The sequence below is a fragment of the Musca domestica genome, unplaced genomic scaffold (assembly GCF_030504385.1).
Source record: "Musca domestica strain aabys unplaced genomic scaffold, Musca_domestica.polishedcontigs.V.1.1 4, whole genome shotgun sequence".
In the NCBI taxonomy this organism is placed as follows: Eukaryota; Metazoa; Arthropoda; class Insecta; order Diptera; family Muscidae; genus Musca; species Musca domestica.
Window position 1 is genome coordinate 11,455,747 of NW_026712328.1, and position 17,045 is coordinate 11,472,791.

Consider the following 17,045-nt stretch of genomic DNA (forward strand, 5'->3'; position numbering starts at 1 on the left):
TGTTGGTCATAATAGGTTCTAGCTCCGGTGGCGAAACATTGCATGTATGGGTCCACGATTTGGTATAGCCCCCATATAACGGTACCTCCCGATATTCGGTATTTTGATGGTTTTTACCACATTTTTTCACTGATTTGTCTTGAAAATGGTAGTTGTAGATCATAATGGGTCCCAGTTCGTGTGGCGAGTCATTGTAATTATAGGTCTACGATATCGTATATCCCCCATATAACGGTACGTCCCGATATTCGGTAATTTGATGATTTTTACCACATTTTTTCACGGATTTGTCTGAAAATTGGTAGTTGTAGGTCGTAATGGGTTCTAGCTCTTTTGGCGAAACATTGCATGTGTAGGTCCATGATTTGGTATAGCCCCCATATAACGGTACCTCCCGATATTCGGCGATTTTAATGGTTTTTGTCACATTTCTTCCAATGTTTCCTTTACCCTAAGGTGGAGGGTATTAAAAGTTTGGCCCGGCCGAACTTAATATTTGTTTATTTGTTTTGTATTTGTTTGTTTCGCTACAAAGGCATTAAATTTGGAAGCAATATTTGATTTGTCGACTGCTAATTTGTTGGCCACATTGCATAGATTCATTGCTCGTCGTGTTGGGAGGCTGGAGTCAAGAGCTTTAAACTACATTTTCGAAAGCAAACTCGAAATCATAAGTTAGCGTTGGAAGTATTAGCAACGGTTATGGCTAGGATAGAAGCCTGTTTGAGTTCTCGTTCACTTTTTTCGATGTCGGACGAATGCACCCGTTGGATAGATGTAGCGACTTCCGAGTCATGAATGTTGATATGGGACTAAGAATTGTAGTAAAATTTAACGATTGCATACGGTGTTTAGCAAAACCTCACCAAGCAAGGAACTTCCAAAGTAAAAGAAAATTTGCCGTATGTAACGAAGATCACCACACTCTTCTTCACGTTGATTCGAAGACCGTGGTTAAAACCCCAAGTAATTTTCGGCGTCGTCCGCATACGGATTATAAGCACCATTCGCGTCGTAGTCCGTACTTTCACCCGAATGAAAATTCTTGCCCCTCGCGGGTAGGATTGGTCGAATTTTTGTCTTCCAGTCTGGTATCTGCCTTTCACAGACTGTGTTAGTCAAAGTTAATGCTTTCATAGTGAATAGTCTTCGTATCCGTACTTCGCGAATCGATAATAGTCAAATATGTAGGCTTACTGTCACCTCTATTTACGACCGGAGTCAGTCCATTTCAATTGTGGCAGTTGTGACACATTAGGACCAAGCGCGTATACCTACATCGGCAATCCCAGAGCTGGTGGTCTTCCTTTGGCCGATCCAGATTTTAATCGGTCTGGTCGGCTGGCCTTGGTACTCGGGCCGGAGGTCTATGTCAGGGTCGCAACATCGGGTGCATGCGGGTCGTGGGTTACCGATGGCCCACTACACCCTATTTGGGCGGGTATTGTCGGGCATATGTAACATATAGTGTTACCAAATATTTTTTGAAAAATGAAATATTAAGAAAAAGAAACAAGAACTAAATTGAACTTGGAAAAAAACATGACAAAATGTGTATATATCGTTAGCGTAAATGCAAAAAGGTGTAACTAACAAAAGCATAATTGCGTATGAGAAACAAAAAACTTGTTTTGTTGTTGCAAAATGGTCAGGCTTAATCCCTTTATTGTTGTTTTTATAAAAACAACGTTTGTTTATTAGTGGAGAACAATGGTAATGTTTACCAGGTGGTAAGGCAGGGAATACCTAGGTTTCGGTAAGAGCCACCAATCCTCAGAAGTTATTTTAAGAATAACTTCTATGACAAAAACAAACATTTTTTTACCCAAATGACGAGATCGTAAGCTCAATAGAAGAGGAACCAAAGAATTAAGTAAAACTAAAATTCTTTCGGAAGATCTTCTAAATCTTACAACCGCACTTATAAACATTTACATCTTTCTCTACTTGTTATGCGTTCGTTCAACCTGAACGAAGTAGAATAACCATGTAGGTTGGTTTTGTCTGTTGCAACAAAAACCCCTTCGTCGACCGTGTCTTGTCTATTAATAGAACAGTGTTGGCTTGTTTGTTCTGGATACCATTTGTAGAATTTTGTTGTAGCAAAATGGTCAGGCTTAATCCCTTTTTTTGTTTTTTATATTAAAAAAAAACAATATATTGAGCTTACGATCTCATCACTTGGATAAAAAAATGTTTTTTGTCATAGAAGTTATTCTTAAAATAACTTCTAGGGAGAATATTCCAGACAAAAAAACAAAGGAACTGATGAGGATTGGTGGCCCTTTCCGAAACCTAGGTATTCCCTGCTATACCCCAGGTAAACACTATCGTTCTCCACTAATAAACAAACGTAAAGGGATTAAGCCTGACCATTTTGTAGCAACAAAATCCTATAGTATCCGGAAAAAAAACAAGCTAACACTGTTCGAAACAAAAAACTTTTAATGTAAACTTCAAACATATCGAATGAGGACTTTTACCAAGTTAATAAAAGTGCGTTTTTTTTTTTTTTTTGATCGGAGGCGTGTAAAATTTTGTAAAGAAATGTACTTTAATGCCATTAATAATATTCATTCAAAGGCTCAATTTTCAATTTCATGTTAGTTCCGTCTTTTTGCATTTTAGCTAACGATATGTTGTATTTTTAGTTACAACATCTCAATATGTTGCAATTTGGGCGGCATGATTAATATGGATTGGAAATTATTGTTTTGCTATGTTTACAATGGGTTAACGCATAATTAATTTGTAAATGATTAACATTGTTGAAATCTGTAATTGTCAACAGATTTCAACGAGTGGCAAATGACGCTTTTTCACTGGCTTAAGTCATCGGCTGGCTTCTTCCATGACAGAAGAATACAGGTAGATGCATCAACGCTTGGGAGCATTGATATGTCAAAAAATTAAATGTTTTTTTTTTTTTCAAATATAAGTAGATTTTTATATGTTTTCTTATACTACGTCATTCGAAGGCTATTATAATTTGCGTTTTTCAACAATTTTTATAAATTTAAATAATTTTTCATTCAACATTTTCAATTCCAAAATTGGTTTGACAGTTCATTGTCCCAGCAGCTGTGTCGACGCGTCTACCTATATTCTTCTATCATGGCTTCTTCGTAGAGGAACAAAAGAGTTTTATATTGACTTAGTTCGATTTTGGTCCTATGCTCCTTTGTTCTTTTCCGAAGAAGTCAGCCGATGACTTAAGGCAGTCAAAAAAGCATTTAATGTATTTTCACCTTTAGTACGGTCTTTGGTGTGTACGCGCTCTCTGCCTATGGGAAGGTGGCCCCCTCTGTCGGCAAGGGCAGGTGTGAAACTGGCTTAAGTCATCGGCTGGCTTCTTGGAACAAAGGAGCGAAGGACCAAAATTAAACTCAGTCAACCTCAAACTCCTTTGTTCCTATACGCAGATGCCTTAAGCTAGTAAAAAAAGCGATGTATTCCCACAAAAAATACAATAATTTGAAATTATTTTAAATTCGGTTGCAAAATAAATGCATATTTTCGGCGTTAATGGGCAACACATTGTACAATTTTGGGATAAAACTGTATTGTCCTACTATTTTAGATTCAATCTTGTCGAAGAACCCCAAAATCCCATTCTTGTTTCGCGAGTTTTCCCCGATTTAAAAATTTTGTAAAAAAAAATGAAAATAGACAAAACCAACTGTTGCATATTTAAAAGTCTATTTGAAAAATTCTAAAAAAAATTCTTAAATGAAAAATTCTTTATATTTGTAAAATATGTTGAAAAACACGAATTATAATAAACTCCGAATGACGTCGTATGAATAAAAATATATAAAAATCCACTTATGTATTTAAAAAAAAAACATTTAAATTTTTTGACATATCAATGCTCCCAAGTGATGTATTCTTCTGCCATGCCATGGTAGAAGAATATAGGTAGACGCATCGACGCAGCTGCTAGCACAATGAACTGTCAAACCAATTTTGGAATTGAAAATGTTGAAGAAAATTTTTTAAAATTTGTAAAATTTGTTGAAAAGCACGGATTATAATAACCTCCGAATGACGTCGTATAAGAAAACATATAAAAATCTACTTATATTTGAAAAGACATTTCAACATTTTTGACATATCAATGTACCTAAGCGTTAATGCATCTACCTGTATTCTTCTGCCAGTGCCATGCGTGGTTTGAACGCCTAAATTCCTGTACGTAATTTTAAGAGCGAACAACGTGATTCAAATTGCAATGGGAACATTGTATAAGCAAAAGGGATGGCTAAAGTCAATTAATCAATAAGCCGTCATTACATACCCCTACTCCGTTGACCGCGTTCCCGTAAGTCTTCAATGTTTGGCGGAAGAAATCTTGATTTGAAGTACAAGTATTTTGATAATAGTTTTCCTTGATTTTTCTGGTGTGTGTCGCAGTAATATGGATTTTACGGTATTTCTGAACAGAGATGAATTGTTCAAAGCTGTCATAAGCGAATTGAAGTCGATGGGCATTAAATTCTTTAAAGAGAAATTAAAAGCAACACAAAAGAATACACTTGTTAGTGGAAGTAAACGTATATTTCGAGTACCTCTCCATCACCTAGAACTCTGTGATGTTATTCTCGCGAATGGAAGCGTTGTTCAAATTCCAAAATTTGTGGCCGACGCAACCAATCGAATATTAGAACAGGTAGAAACGGAAGGCATATTCAGAAAAGCTGGTTCTTCGTTGAGACAAAAAGAAATTCGGGCAAGTATATTGATTTAAAATCTACAATGTATGTAGGTTTTAAAAGTGGATGGGGAGCAAATGCAAATTATTGCCTCAGCAAAAATGATCAATGGCATTTACCGAAAATTCTACTACAAGATAGTTCCGTGTAGAGACCCAAAACTAAATATGTTCATGTGTATTTCTTCAACAGGTAATTTTGGAGAATGGCATCCCACTCGGAAAATCACATCATGTTATAGATGTTGCAAATGTGATTAAGTATTTTTTTCGAGAGCTTCCGGAACCACTAATACCGACATTTATACAGGAGACAATGCTGCGTGCATTGCTAGCAGGGGAAAAAAATAAGAAAGCAATATTATTATCCTGCTTACTTCTTCCTACGCTTACAATTAATACCTTGCGGTTTTTTATGCAGTTTCTTCAAACCGTTTCGCTCAGTGAAAATGCCAATAAAATGTCTGCAGAGAATTTGGCTATCATCCTTACTCCAGGATTAATGCCGTTTGGGGACATTAACAGCCGCCGCTTTATAAATCACCTTAAAGTTGTTCAAATTCTTATTGAAAATGCTAACATAATTGGCATTGTTCCAATAAATATTGCACATAAACTACAACCGAAGGTAACCTCAGAATCAGAACTTTCGTCAATTACATCTGCAAATTCGGTTGAAAATATAAATACTAAAAAAAAGCAAAAAAGACGCAGCGGTTCGTTAACAAGTATAATAATTGGGCTCAACTTGAAAATTGTCTTACCTTTTCAATGCTTCCAGATATGTTCAATGGCTTTAAAAAATTGGTTGGGTCAGCTATGGGAAGCACAGAAGAATTGGAAAAAGGCTTGCAGAAGTGTAATACCGCCTCAAATATTCTAATGTCTGATTCTATAAATCCAAGTACTCCCTATAATAAATCAAGGAAAAAACGTAAATTTCCTGAACCAATGAGCGCTTTTAGCCTGAAAAAGAAGTAAGTCCAATGCGTTTGTATTATAGTTCGTTATGAGCGAATATTACATTTTAGGCGTGACTTGTTGGCGCTTCTTCCAAGTAATAGTGGTGGTTTACTACCGAGCACTCCGCTGATCAAGTAAGTATTCAACTATAGATTAAAATCTATATGTTTCACGATTTACATAATACATATATATCGTTATATCCTTCCCTTAATTTCCACTAAATTTGACGAAGACATTTGTGTCTAAACCGATATTCACCAAAATTCATATTATTTGAACAGATATTACGTTTCTTATGCACAATAAACGTGAAATCAGATGAAGATATATATGGGAGCTATTTCCAAATCTGAACAGATCTTTATAAAATTTAGCAGAGGAATTTGTATGCTGTGTCTGAAAGCTGGGGTCAAATATCGTTATTGTGAAGAGTAATCTACGGGTGTAAGGGACTTAAATACAAAATCGGATGGAAAATATGTATGGAACTATAAGTCCCATACATATTTCCCATATTTTAACTGATTTTCACCAAAGTTGATACACTTTTTTGCTGAATTCGTTCGCCTATACCTTATATCCATTCAATTGGGACTTTATTAACCATAAATATATATATATATATATATATATATATATATATATATATATATATATATATATATATATATATATATATATATATATATATATATATATATATATATATATATATATATATATCCTCCGAATATTCTTCGGAAATTTGCAAAATTTACGATAGTTTTGGATTTGATACAATTCAATGGGTTAAATGTAATTGAACAAAATATGGGATATGTCTGTCTACGTTTTGATATTGCCCACATATAAGGGTATACGCCGATATCAATTACTTTTTATACTTTTTAAACTTATTTCAACAAATTTTGCTAACCTGAGAATTTAGAAAGAAAAAAATGTTCTTTCAAATAGTAGTATTGCCCACGTTTTGGTATAACCCTCATATAAAGGTTTCCCCCTGATTTTAGCTTAACGGGGCCATGCCATATTTTTCAATTGTTTTACTACGTTCACACATATGTCAAGACTCGCTTGTGCAAATAAATCGAGTCTTATTATATTTTGTCAAAATACTTTAAAAAGTATGCAAAAATTCACTTAATTCCTTTCCCAAAATTTGTTTAAAATTTAAATTTTTTATTAATGTCTTTTTTTTGTATTTAAAAAAATTACTAAATAATGTAATAATAATGTTAAGTATTAATAAGGGATATGAGATTTGAAACATTACTAAGTAGAATAGACAAAATTATAGATTAGTTTCTCAAAAATGTTGAGAAAGCTAGTTCATATTTATTCATAGTTCATATATAATGCCCTATATCCAGGCGTCTCCAGTTTCAATTGTATAGCGAAATTCAAATATACAAATTTATAGTTTTTATATAGTTTTTATCCTGTTCTACTTAACCGATTTATACAATATGGGTATCATTTGAAAGCTTATGAAAATACCTATCGTTCTGATAAGTAATACGAGCAAATTGGTATTTTTGTACCATATTGTAGTAAATACTCCTGCCTTTTAAAATGGTGTCATATATGTCGATATGTCTACCGTAATTCCTATGATATTGGATTTTCTCCACCAATTTAAGTAGCCGGCCTTCAACTAGGGCTTAAGTGTATGTTCAACAACAACTACGCAGTTTTTCTGAATTTTACTTTGTTTAGAAAAATACATGTACAGACGGACGGACATGCATGAATCGACTCAGAATGTGATTCTATGTACATCATCAAAAGGAACTATGGGTCTATCTCGCTTCCTTCTCTATGTTACAAACTAATGCACAAAGACTTAATACCCTGCCCATAGTGTATAAAATATTAATTTTTTATTTATTTGTCATTAAAGTAATTCGTTTTGGTCTTACCGTGTCATCTTATAAATACACCTTTCGCTCGATGTATTCGGTAACATTCATATAAATACATGTATTTAACTTGTGTAATGAAAAACGTCGACGCTGTAAAAATTTTTGATCAGAAAGAAAAGTAAATTCTTCACCAGTTATAAGTAAAGGCTATAAGTAAATTGACTTTTTCTACAAGTATCTCTTGCATTATTATAATATACTTTTGGATGCTCCCTCTCGATAAAGAAATGCTTTGTATTTTTGTATAAATTATTATAAACTAAAAGTATATAATAAAACACAGGTATATTTATAGTAGTGTGATATAGCATATAGTTAGGTAGTATAGCGTTACTTATAAGTTATGCAAAAAATGCAAATTATAATAAATGTCACTTAACATATGACTTGATATCATGTGCAAACGTTTATTGCTGCCATTGTTACTTTCTCCTTTGAACTCGCGAAATCCAACTGATTTGATTCAACAATGATATTAGCGATTCGACGTTTTAATTTCTCTTTTTGATAAACATAAGAATATATACTTTTTTAAATACAAAAATTCCAATTCAAAAGGATAGTAAGATTTGTACATTTAGCTTGCAACTACAATTTCAGAGGAACGATATGAAAGCATTGGAATCAAACATATACATTATAGTCTTGTCAAAATGTCATATATGTAGTTCCGAAGATATTTGCTTCAAAAAAATCCAATCCCCGGCCAAAGGACGCCTATTTACAATAGGGTAAAATTCAGAAAAACTGCGAATCGCGTAGTTGTTGTTGAACATGCACTTAAACCCTAGTTGAAGGCCGGCTACTTAAATTGGTGGAGAAAATCCAATATCATAGGAATTACGGTAGACATATCGACATATATGACACCATTTTTACTTACCAAAACGATTAGTATTTTCATAAGCTTTCAAATGATACCCATGTTGTATAAATCGGTTAAGTAGAACAGGCTAAAAACAGGATTTTGTATGCGAACTTTTGGTAATTTAAAATTCGGTATTTAGAGTTAATAACAGGTTGTACCCAATATGTCGGGATATTTTCTATATAGGTCAACATTTTCCAATGACCTCATAAAACGGTACCTCCCGTATTCGGCATTTGAAGACTTTAGTCATATTTTCTACCAGAACTACGTAAATTTCGGTATTTTGCAAATGGTATTAATCCTCTAGCGGAACAATTTTCATATAGATTAACGTTGTTCTACGTGCCCTATTCATACTTTCCAAATGATGGAGGTTATAGAAGTTTTTTTTTTGTTCAAAATAATTTTTATACATTTTGTAAATTTGTATATTTGAATTTCGCTATACAATTGAAACTGGAGACGCCTGGATATAGGGCATTATATATGAACTATGCAAAAATATTAGCTAGCTTTCTCAACTTTTTTGAGAAACTAATCTATAATTTTGTCTATTCTACTTAGTAATGTTTCAAATCTCATATCCCTTATTAATACTTAACAGTATTTACTTACATTATTTAGTAATTTTTTTAAATACAAAAAAAAAACATTTATAAAAAATTTAAATTTTAAACAAATTTTGGTAAAGGAGTTAAGTGAATTTTTGCATACTTTTTAAAGTATTTTGACAAAATATAATAAGACTCGATTTATTTGCACAAGCGAGTCTTGACATATGAGTGAACGTAGTAGAACAATTGAAAAATATGGCATGGCCCCGTAAAGCTAAAATCAGGGAGAAACCTTTATATGAGGGTTATACCAAAACGTGGGCAATACTACTACTATTTGAAAGAACATTTTTTTCTTTCTAAATTCTCAAGTTACCAAAATTTGTTGACATAAGTTTAAAAAGTAATTGATATCGGGGTATACCCTTATATGTGGGCAATATCAAAACGTAGACAGACATATCTTTTTGAAAGAACATTTTTTTCTTTCTAAGTTCTCAAGTTACCAAAATTTGTTGAAATAAGTTTAAAAAGGTATAAAAAGTAATTGATATCGGGATATACCCTTATATGTGGGCAATATCAAATCGTAGACAGACATATCCCATATTTTGTTCAATTACATTTAACCCATTGAATTGTATCAAATCCAAAACTATCGTAAATTTTGCAAATTTCCGAAGAATATTCGGAGGATATGTTTCCTTTCCTTACTTAATTATAAATTCGCTCTGTCATTTTGTACCCAAACCTCTTTTTGGAACTTTGATCTACTAACTGCATACTATCCACGCATGTCGCGCAATGTCGTTACTCGCTATTGCATAAAACGATACCTGTGATTTAAATATAAGATTAATTATATGATTAAGATTTCGCACGAATTTTCGGAGGATATGTATCCTTTTGTTACAAAATTTAAAATTCGCTTTACCATTTTATATAGTCCGCAATTTGTAGTGCCTCTTTATATTCGGTATTTACCTGATTACAGTCCCAATAAATTTTGCATTTTGAGTTTTCATTGGACGGATTACGGCCATATGGAAGAAATAGGTTCACGTTTTGATATGAGCCCCATACAGCAGAGTTGACCATTTTTGTTTGTTTAAATGTGTTCGCATCTTCTAGCAGAAGTACGATGTAGGACCTGTGTTTGGAAAGCTAGATGCCAATTCATATACATGTATAAAATTTTACATACAGAATGTAAAGCATATACATATATATTTATATATATATATATATATATATATATATATATATATATATATATATATATATATATATATATATATATATATATATATATATATATATATATATATATATATATATATATATATAGATATATATATATATATATATATATATATATATATATATCAAAATCAGACCACCGTTCTAGAGGTATAAAAGTTTCTTTTATATGATGAAATAAGTTTTTATTTTGTTCACAAAAAACTAATAAATTCAATATGATAAGCCAATTTAAAAAAATGGTACATTATATAAAATTGACAGGAAAGAAAAACGAATTGAAAAAAGAAAAAATATACGAGCAAATTGGTATTTTTGTACCATATTGTAGTAAATACTCCTGCCTTTTAAAATGGTGTCATATATGTCGATATGTCTACCGTAATTCCTATGATATTGGATTTTCTCCACCAATTTAAGTAGCCGGCCTTCAACTAGGGCTTAAGTGTATGTTCAACAACAACTACGCAGTTTTTCTGAATTTTACTTTGTTTAGAAAAATACATGTACAGACGGACGGACATGCATGAATCGACTCAGAATGTGATTCTATGTACATCATCAAAAGGAACTATGGGTCTATCTCGCTTCCTTCTCTATGTTACAAACTAATGCACAAAGACTTAATACCCTGCCCATAGTGTATAAAATATTAATTTTTTATTTATTTGTCATTAAAGTAATTCGTTTTGGTCTTACCGTGTCATCTTATAAATACACCTTTCGCTCGATGTATTCGGTAACATTCATATAAATACATGTATTTAACTTGTGTAATGAAAAACGTCGACGCTGTAAAAATTTTTGATCAGAAAGAAAAGTAAATTCTTCACCAGTTATAAGTAAAGGCTATAAGTAAATTGACTTTTTCTACAAGTATCTCTTGCATTATTATAATATACTTTTGGATGCTCCCTCTCGATAAAGAAATGCTTTGTATTTTTGTATAAATTATTATAAACTAAAAGTATATAATAAAACACAGGTATATTTATAGTAGTGTGATATAGCATATAGTTAGGTAGTATAGCGTTACTTATAAGTTATGCAAAAAATGCAAATTATAATAAATGTCACTTAACATATGACTTGATATCATGTGCAAACGTTTATTGCTGCCATTGTTACTTTCTCCTTTGAACTCGCGAAATCCAACTGATTTGATTCAACAATGATATTAGCGATTCGACGTTTTAATTTCTCTTTTTGATAAACATAAGAATATATACTTTTTTAAATACAAAAATTCCAATTCAAAAGGATAGTAAGATTTGTACATTTAGCTTGCAACTACAATTTCAGAGGAACGATATGAAAGCATTGGAATCAAACATATACATTATAGTCTTGTCAAAATGTCATATATGTAGTTCCGAAGATATTTGCTTCAAAAAAATCCAATCCCCGGCCAAAGGACGCCTATTTACAATAGGGTAAAATTCAGAAAAACTGCGAATCGCGTAGTTGTTGTTGAACATGCACTTAAACCCTAGTTGAAGGCCGGCTACTTAAATTGGTGGAGAAAATCCAATATCATAGGAATTACGGTAGACATATCGACATATATGACACCATTTTTACTTACCAAAACGATTAGTATTTTCATAAGCTTTCAAATGATACCCATGTTGTATAAATCGGTTAAGTAGAACAGGCTAAAAACAGGATTTTGTATGCGAACTTTTGGTAATTTAAAATTCGGTATTTAGAGTTAATAACAGGTTGTACCCAATATGTCGGGATATTTTCTATATAGGTCAACATTTTCCAATGACCTCATAAAACGGTACCTCCCGTATTCGGCATTTGAAGACTTTAGTCATATTTTCTACCAGAACTACGTAAATTTCGGTATTTTGCAAATGGTATTAATCCTCTAGCGGAACAATTTTCATATAGATTAACGTTGTTCTACGTGCCCTATTCATACTTTCCAAATGATGGAGGTTATAGAAGTTTTTTTTTTGTTCAAAATAATTTTTATACATTTTGTAAATTTGTATATTTGAATTTCGCTATACAATTGAAACTGGAGACGCCTGGATATAGGGCATTATATATGAACTATGCAAAAATATTAGCTAGCTTTCTCAACTTTTTTGAGAAACTAATCTATAATTTTGTCTATTCTACTTAGTAATGTTTCAAATCTCATATCCCTTATTAATACTTAACAGTATTTACTTACATTATTTAGTAATTTTTTTAAATACAAAAAAAAAACATTTATAAAAAATTTAAATTTTAAACAAATTTTGGTAAAGGAGTTAAGTGAATTTTTGCATACTTTTTAAAGTATTTTGACAAAATATAATAAGACTCGATTTATTTGCACAAGCGAGTCTTGACATATGAGTGAACGTAGTAGAACAATTGAAAAATATGGCATGGCCCCGTAAAGCTAAAATCAGGGAGAAACCTTTATATGAGGGTTATACCAAAACGTGGGCAATACTACTACTATTTGAAAGAACATTTTTTTCTTTCTAAATTCTCAAGTTACCAAAATTTGTTGACATAAGTTTAAAAAGTAATTGATATCGGGGTATACCCTTATATGTGGGCAATATCAAAACGTAGACAGACATATCTTTTTGAAAGAACATTTTTTTCTTTCTAAGTTCTCAAGTTACCAAAATTTGTTGAAATAAGTTTAAAAAGGTATAAAAAGTAATTGATATCGGGATATACCCTTATATGTGGGCAATATCAAATCGTAGACAGACATATCCCATATTTTGTTCAATTACATTTAACCCATTGAATTGTATCAAATCCAAAACTATCGTAAATTTTGCAAATTTCCGAAGAATATTCGGAGGATATGTTTCCTTTCCTTACTTAATTATAAATTCGCTCTGTCATTTTGTACCCAAACCTCTTTTTGGAACTTTGATCTACTAACTGCATACTATCCACGCATGTCGCGCAATGTCGTTACTCGCTATTGCATAAAACGATACCTGTGATTTAAATATAAGATTAATTATATGATTAAGATTTCGCACGAATTTTCGGAGGATATGTATCCTTTTGTTACAAAATTTAAAATTCGCTTTACCATTTTATATAGTCCGCAATTTGTAGTGCCTCTTTATATTCGGTATTTACCTGATTACAGTCCCAATAAATTTTGCATTTTGAGTTTTCATTGGACGGATTACGGCCATATGGAAGAAATAGGTTCACGTTTTGATATGAGCCCCATACAGCAGAGTTGACCATTTTTGTTTGTTTAAATGTGTTCGCATCTTCTAGCAGAAGTACGATGTAGGACCTGTGTTTGGAAAGCTAGATGCCAATTCATATACATGTATAAAATTTTACATACAGAATGTAAAGCATATACATATATATTATATATATATATATATATATATATATATATATATATATATATATATATATATATATATATATATATATATATATATATATATATATATATATATATAGATATATATATATATATATATATATATATATATATATATATATATATATATATATATATATATATATATCAAAATCAGACCACCGTTCTAGAGGTATAAAAGTTTCTTTTATATGATGAAATAAGTTTTTATTTTGTTCACAAAAAACTAATAAATTCAATATGATAAGCCAATTTAAAAAAATGGTACATTATATAAAATTGACAGGAAAGAAAAACGAATTGAAAAAAGAAAAAAATCTTCAACTTGTTGAAGATTTTGTCAATAGTCTATACCATTATTTTGAAATTCGATCCAATTGAAAATTTTTATCGATTTTTTCGATTTTAGGATTTGTGCAAGGATACAGCCTTTTTTATTTTTAGCGATTATAAAAAAGAAAATTTTCCTTTAACTTTGGTGTGACCGCGTTAAATTATTTCGACATCATCTATTCAGTTTCGCCACCACACAATTCGCAAGAAATCGAGTCAATTAAATAAAGTTGATCAAATTAAATAAACCGTTCCTACGCGATAAAATATTGATTTTTTCGTTCATAGTTTATCCTCTTACTCAATAAATACATAAAATCTATAAATAACACATTTCACATTTTTCACATTTTTATTTATTTATTTATTTATTTTTTTTTTTTGATCTTATACTTTTCTGTCAAGAGACAATCCCGAATTTTTCTTTATCGCTAAAATCAGACCATCGGTTCTTGAGTGATAAGCGTAGTAGCTAACACAAATTTTTTTATGTATATAGATATTTGATTGGTTAATTTTTTATTCAATTTTAGGAAGACTACAAAACACCGTTCTAGCCTGAACCATATTCAAAAGATTGAGAGTTTAAATCCACAAATATTTGTTTCATCCATTGAAAGACGATGGAGCATTGTGGGGAGTCCAGATGAGCAAAATCTTAATAATGCTGAAGGTTCTTCAGATGAAAAAAGTAAAAAAAACCAGGTGGACAATAATGCACTTAAACGGCAATCAAGTACAGAGGATGTAATGAGCGCGCCATGTTGCCAAGAAAAATATACGAATAAAATTGATTATATATGCGATAATTTTAAAGACCATCATAATGAAATTAAGGATTTAATTCAAATTGAAATCTCTTTAGAAAAATCCTGTAATGATATGGAAAATATACAAAGGAAGTACGAAAGAATTTTAAAGGAAACCCAGGCATTGTCGTTACAGAAAAGGGACCTTTTTATTCGTGAACAAAAACACCTTCGTCGTTCCTGCAACGTGGATTTACGTTCACCAAGTGCACGTAAAATTGGAAGCATAAGACGCAGGGAGACTACTATGGTAAAGCAAAGAGGAGGGAATGACATTATAAATAACAACGATGTTTCTAATAAAAACACAAACTCCAAAATTCATTTAAAGCGATCACGACAGAGCGTAGGACCTATTTGTAGTTTTCGGGAGACCACTCAAAATTATAAAGAACGCGAAGTTGTTATTAAAAATAGCAATATGTGGGTACCTGGAGAAAATTTTTTTGGAGAAGTTCCACTGAATTCTAATACAGTAAATAATACAAAACAAAAACTATATTTTGAATATTCAAGGAATGATATTTCCTCCAAAAGGGATCTGGGTGAAATATTTCATGTTAACAGTTCGGCATCTTCTCCAATAGTAATTAAACAAAAATCTATTAAATCGGCCTCAACAAGTAAAGTACCATTTGTCAGTCGAATTCAAATGTCTGGAACAATAAATAATGACGACAGTGGTCGAGCGTCAATTAACCAATTAAGAACCCACAATGCTGGAATGGTGATAGCAAAAGCTAAACTTTTTGATAGATTAGGAGCTTGCAACACTGAAAACAAATATGGAATCAGCTATAATAAGACAAGACTGTCAACCAATTCGATGGATTCCAGACGTAAAACAATAAATGGTGGAGCAGTAAATTTGGCAGATAAATGGTCCATTTCCAAAAACGTTAATAAAGTTAATCGCGAGGAAAATCAAATGCAATCGCGTGGAAATTCCAAAATAGGCAGAATAAATTATGAAAAGCCTGTTCCAAATTAATTAATTATTAATGCAGTATTAAATAAAAAGATATAATGACTCAAAATGTACTTTTTATATAAAATAATCATTACAATGTAACATAAGATATTTATAACCAGCCATTCTCTTCTTTATCCAATTAACAGATTTTAACATGGAATACTTAATCTTTATATTTAGCAAATATTTTATTATTATTTTTCCCACATATCACCGGAAAATTAACCTCAATGAACCAATAAATAAAAGAGATAAACGTCTGCGCCCTATTTTATCATTGTAAAGATTAAAAAGCACGATTCGAAAAATATGTATTTATGGTAGAATTTTTTGCAAATTTGAGTTTTAAAGCAAGCTCACGAGCTTTATTGATGGGCAACGACAGCAGATGTATCCAGCTGTTTCACCGTAACCACTGAGATTCCATACGGGTCCAACTCTTTGGACGACTTGGCGTTCGGATGACGTCAAAATAGTTCTGTATTGTACAGAATGTTGTAACAGAAACGCTAATCCGCCACCTCCAGTTCTTGGGATATGGTGTTCCAGTTCTTGAGATCTTTCCTCAATACATGGTTTCCTTCCCCGCTGCAATTACATCATTTCATCTATCTTACCTCGGACCCCGTTGCAATTGAAATGGAAAAATGATACACAGTCATAATTTGGAACAACACTACACGGACCACAAGAATCTGGAGCATGCGCTTTGCTGGTTCGTTTCCAGTGCAGAAAATAAGCAAGCACTAACATACTAGTTCTTTTCTAGAACTGCAACAATGTAAAAGTTTTTACTATGGTAACCGATTCTCCCTTTATGGTATCGAAGACTTTTTGTTGATGCGAACATCATCACCCTTATTCTACTTGTCAGCGTCGCTTCTTTTGGGATGGCATCACTTAGTTTTTTAGTTAATGTTAATGTTTATGCATTACATATTACCTTATATATATTAACATATACAACATCGCAGTATACCAGACAGGTGGACGTCGTTAAATAGACTTAGAATTGTGTGCAGATCATGAATACAGGGTGAGATAAAAAAAACTGCAACAAAGTCAAACGCCATAATTTTACATTTTTTTGTTATGGCGGCCCGCACCATCACCACGGCCGGCGCATGAGTTCTAGTGGCCAACCGAAGGTGTACATTTTCAGCTGACCTCTTTGGCAAGTAAACATGATCATTTATGTTGCGGTGTAAGTTCTTGCACTTTTTGGAATTTGAATGGCTTTACCCCGAGCTCATTTTTCAATATTTGCCGA

General features: G+C 32.0%; 1 protein-coding gene across 2 annotated transcripts; it reads left to right on the forward strand.

The window, feature by feature from the left end:
• Positions 1 to 4,281: 4,281 nt before the first annotated feature.
• Positions 4,282 to 16,035, forward strand: LOC105262494 (uncharacterized). Of its 2 annotated transcripts, none has more exons than XM_011297666.3 (5): positions 4,282 to 4,729; positions 4,905 to 5,439; positions 5,493 to 5,688; positions 5,743 to 5,808; positions 14,527 to 16,035. In XM_011297666.3, exons 1-5 carry the CDS (start codon positions 4,418 to 4,420, stop codon positions 15,791 to 15,793), a joined length of 2,376 nt encoding a protein of 791 aa, XP_011295968.1. In that variant the 5' UTR covers positions 4,282 to 4,417; the 3' UTR covers positions 15,794 to 16,035. The 2 variants fall into 2 exon arrangements, with proteins under 2 accessions (XP_011295968.1, XP_011295969.1); XM_011297667.3 differs by having other exon boundaries at positions 4,905 to 5,427.
• Positions 16,036 to 17,045: the final 1,010 nt, after the last annotated feature.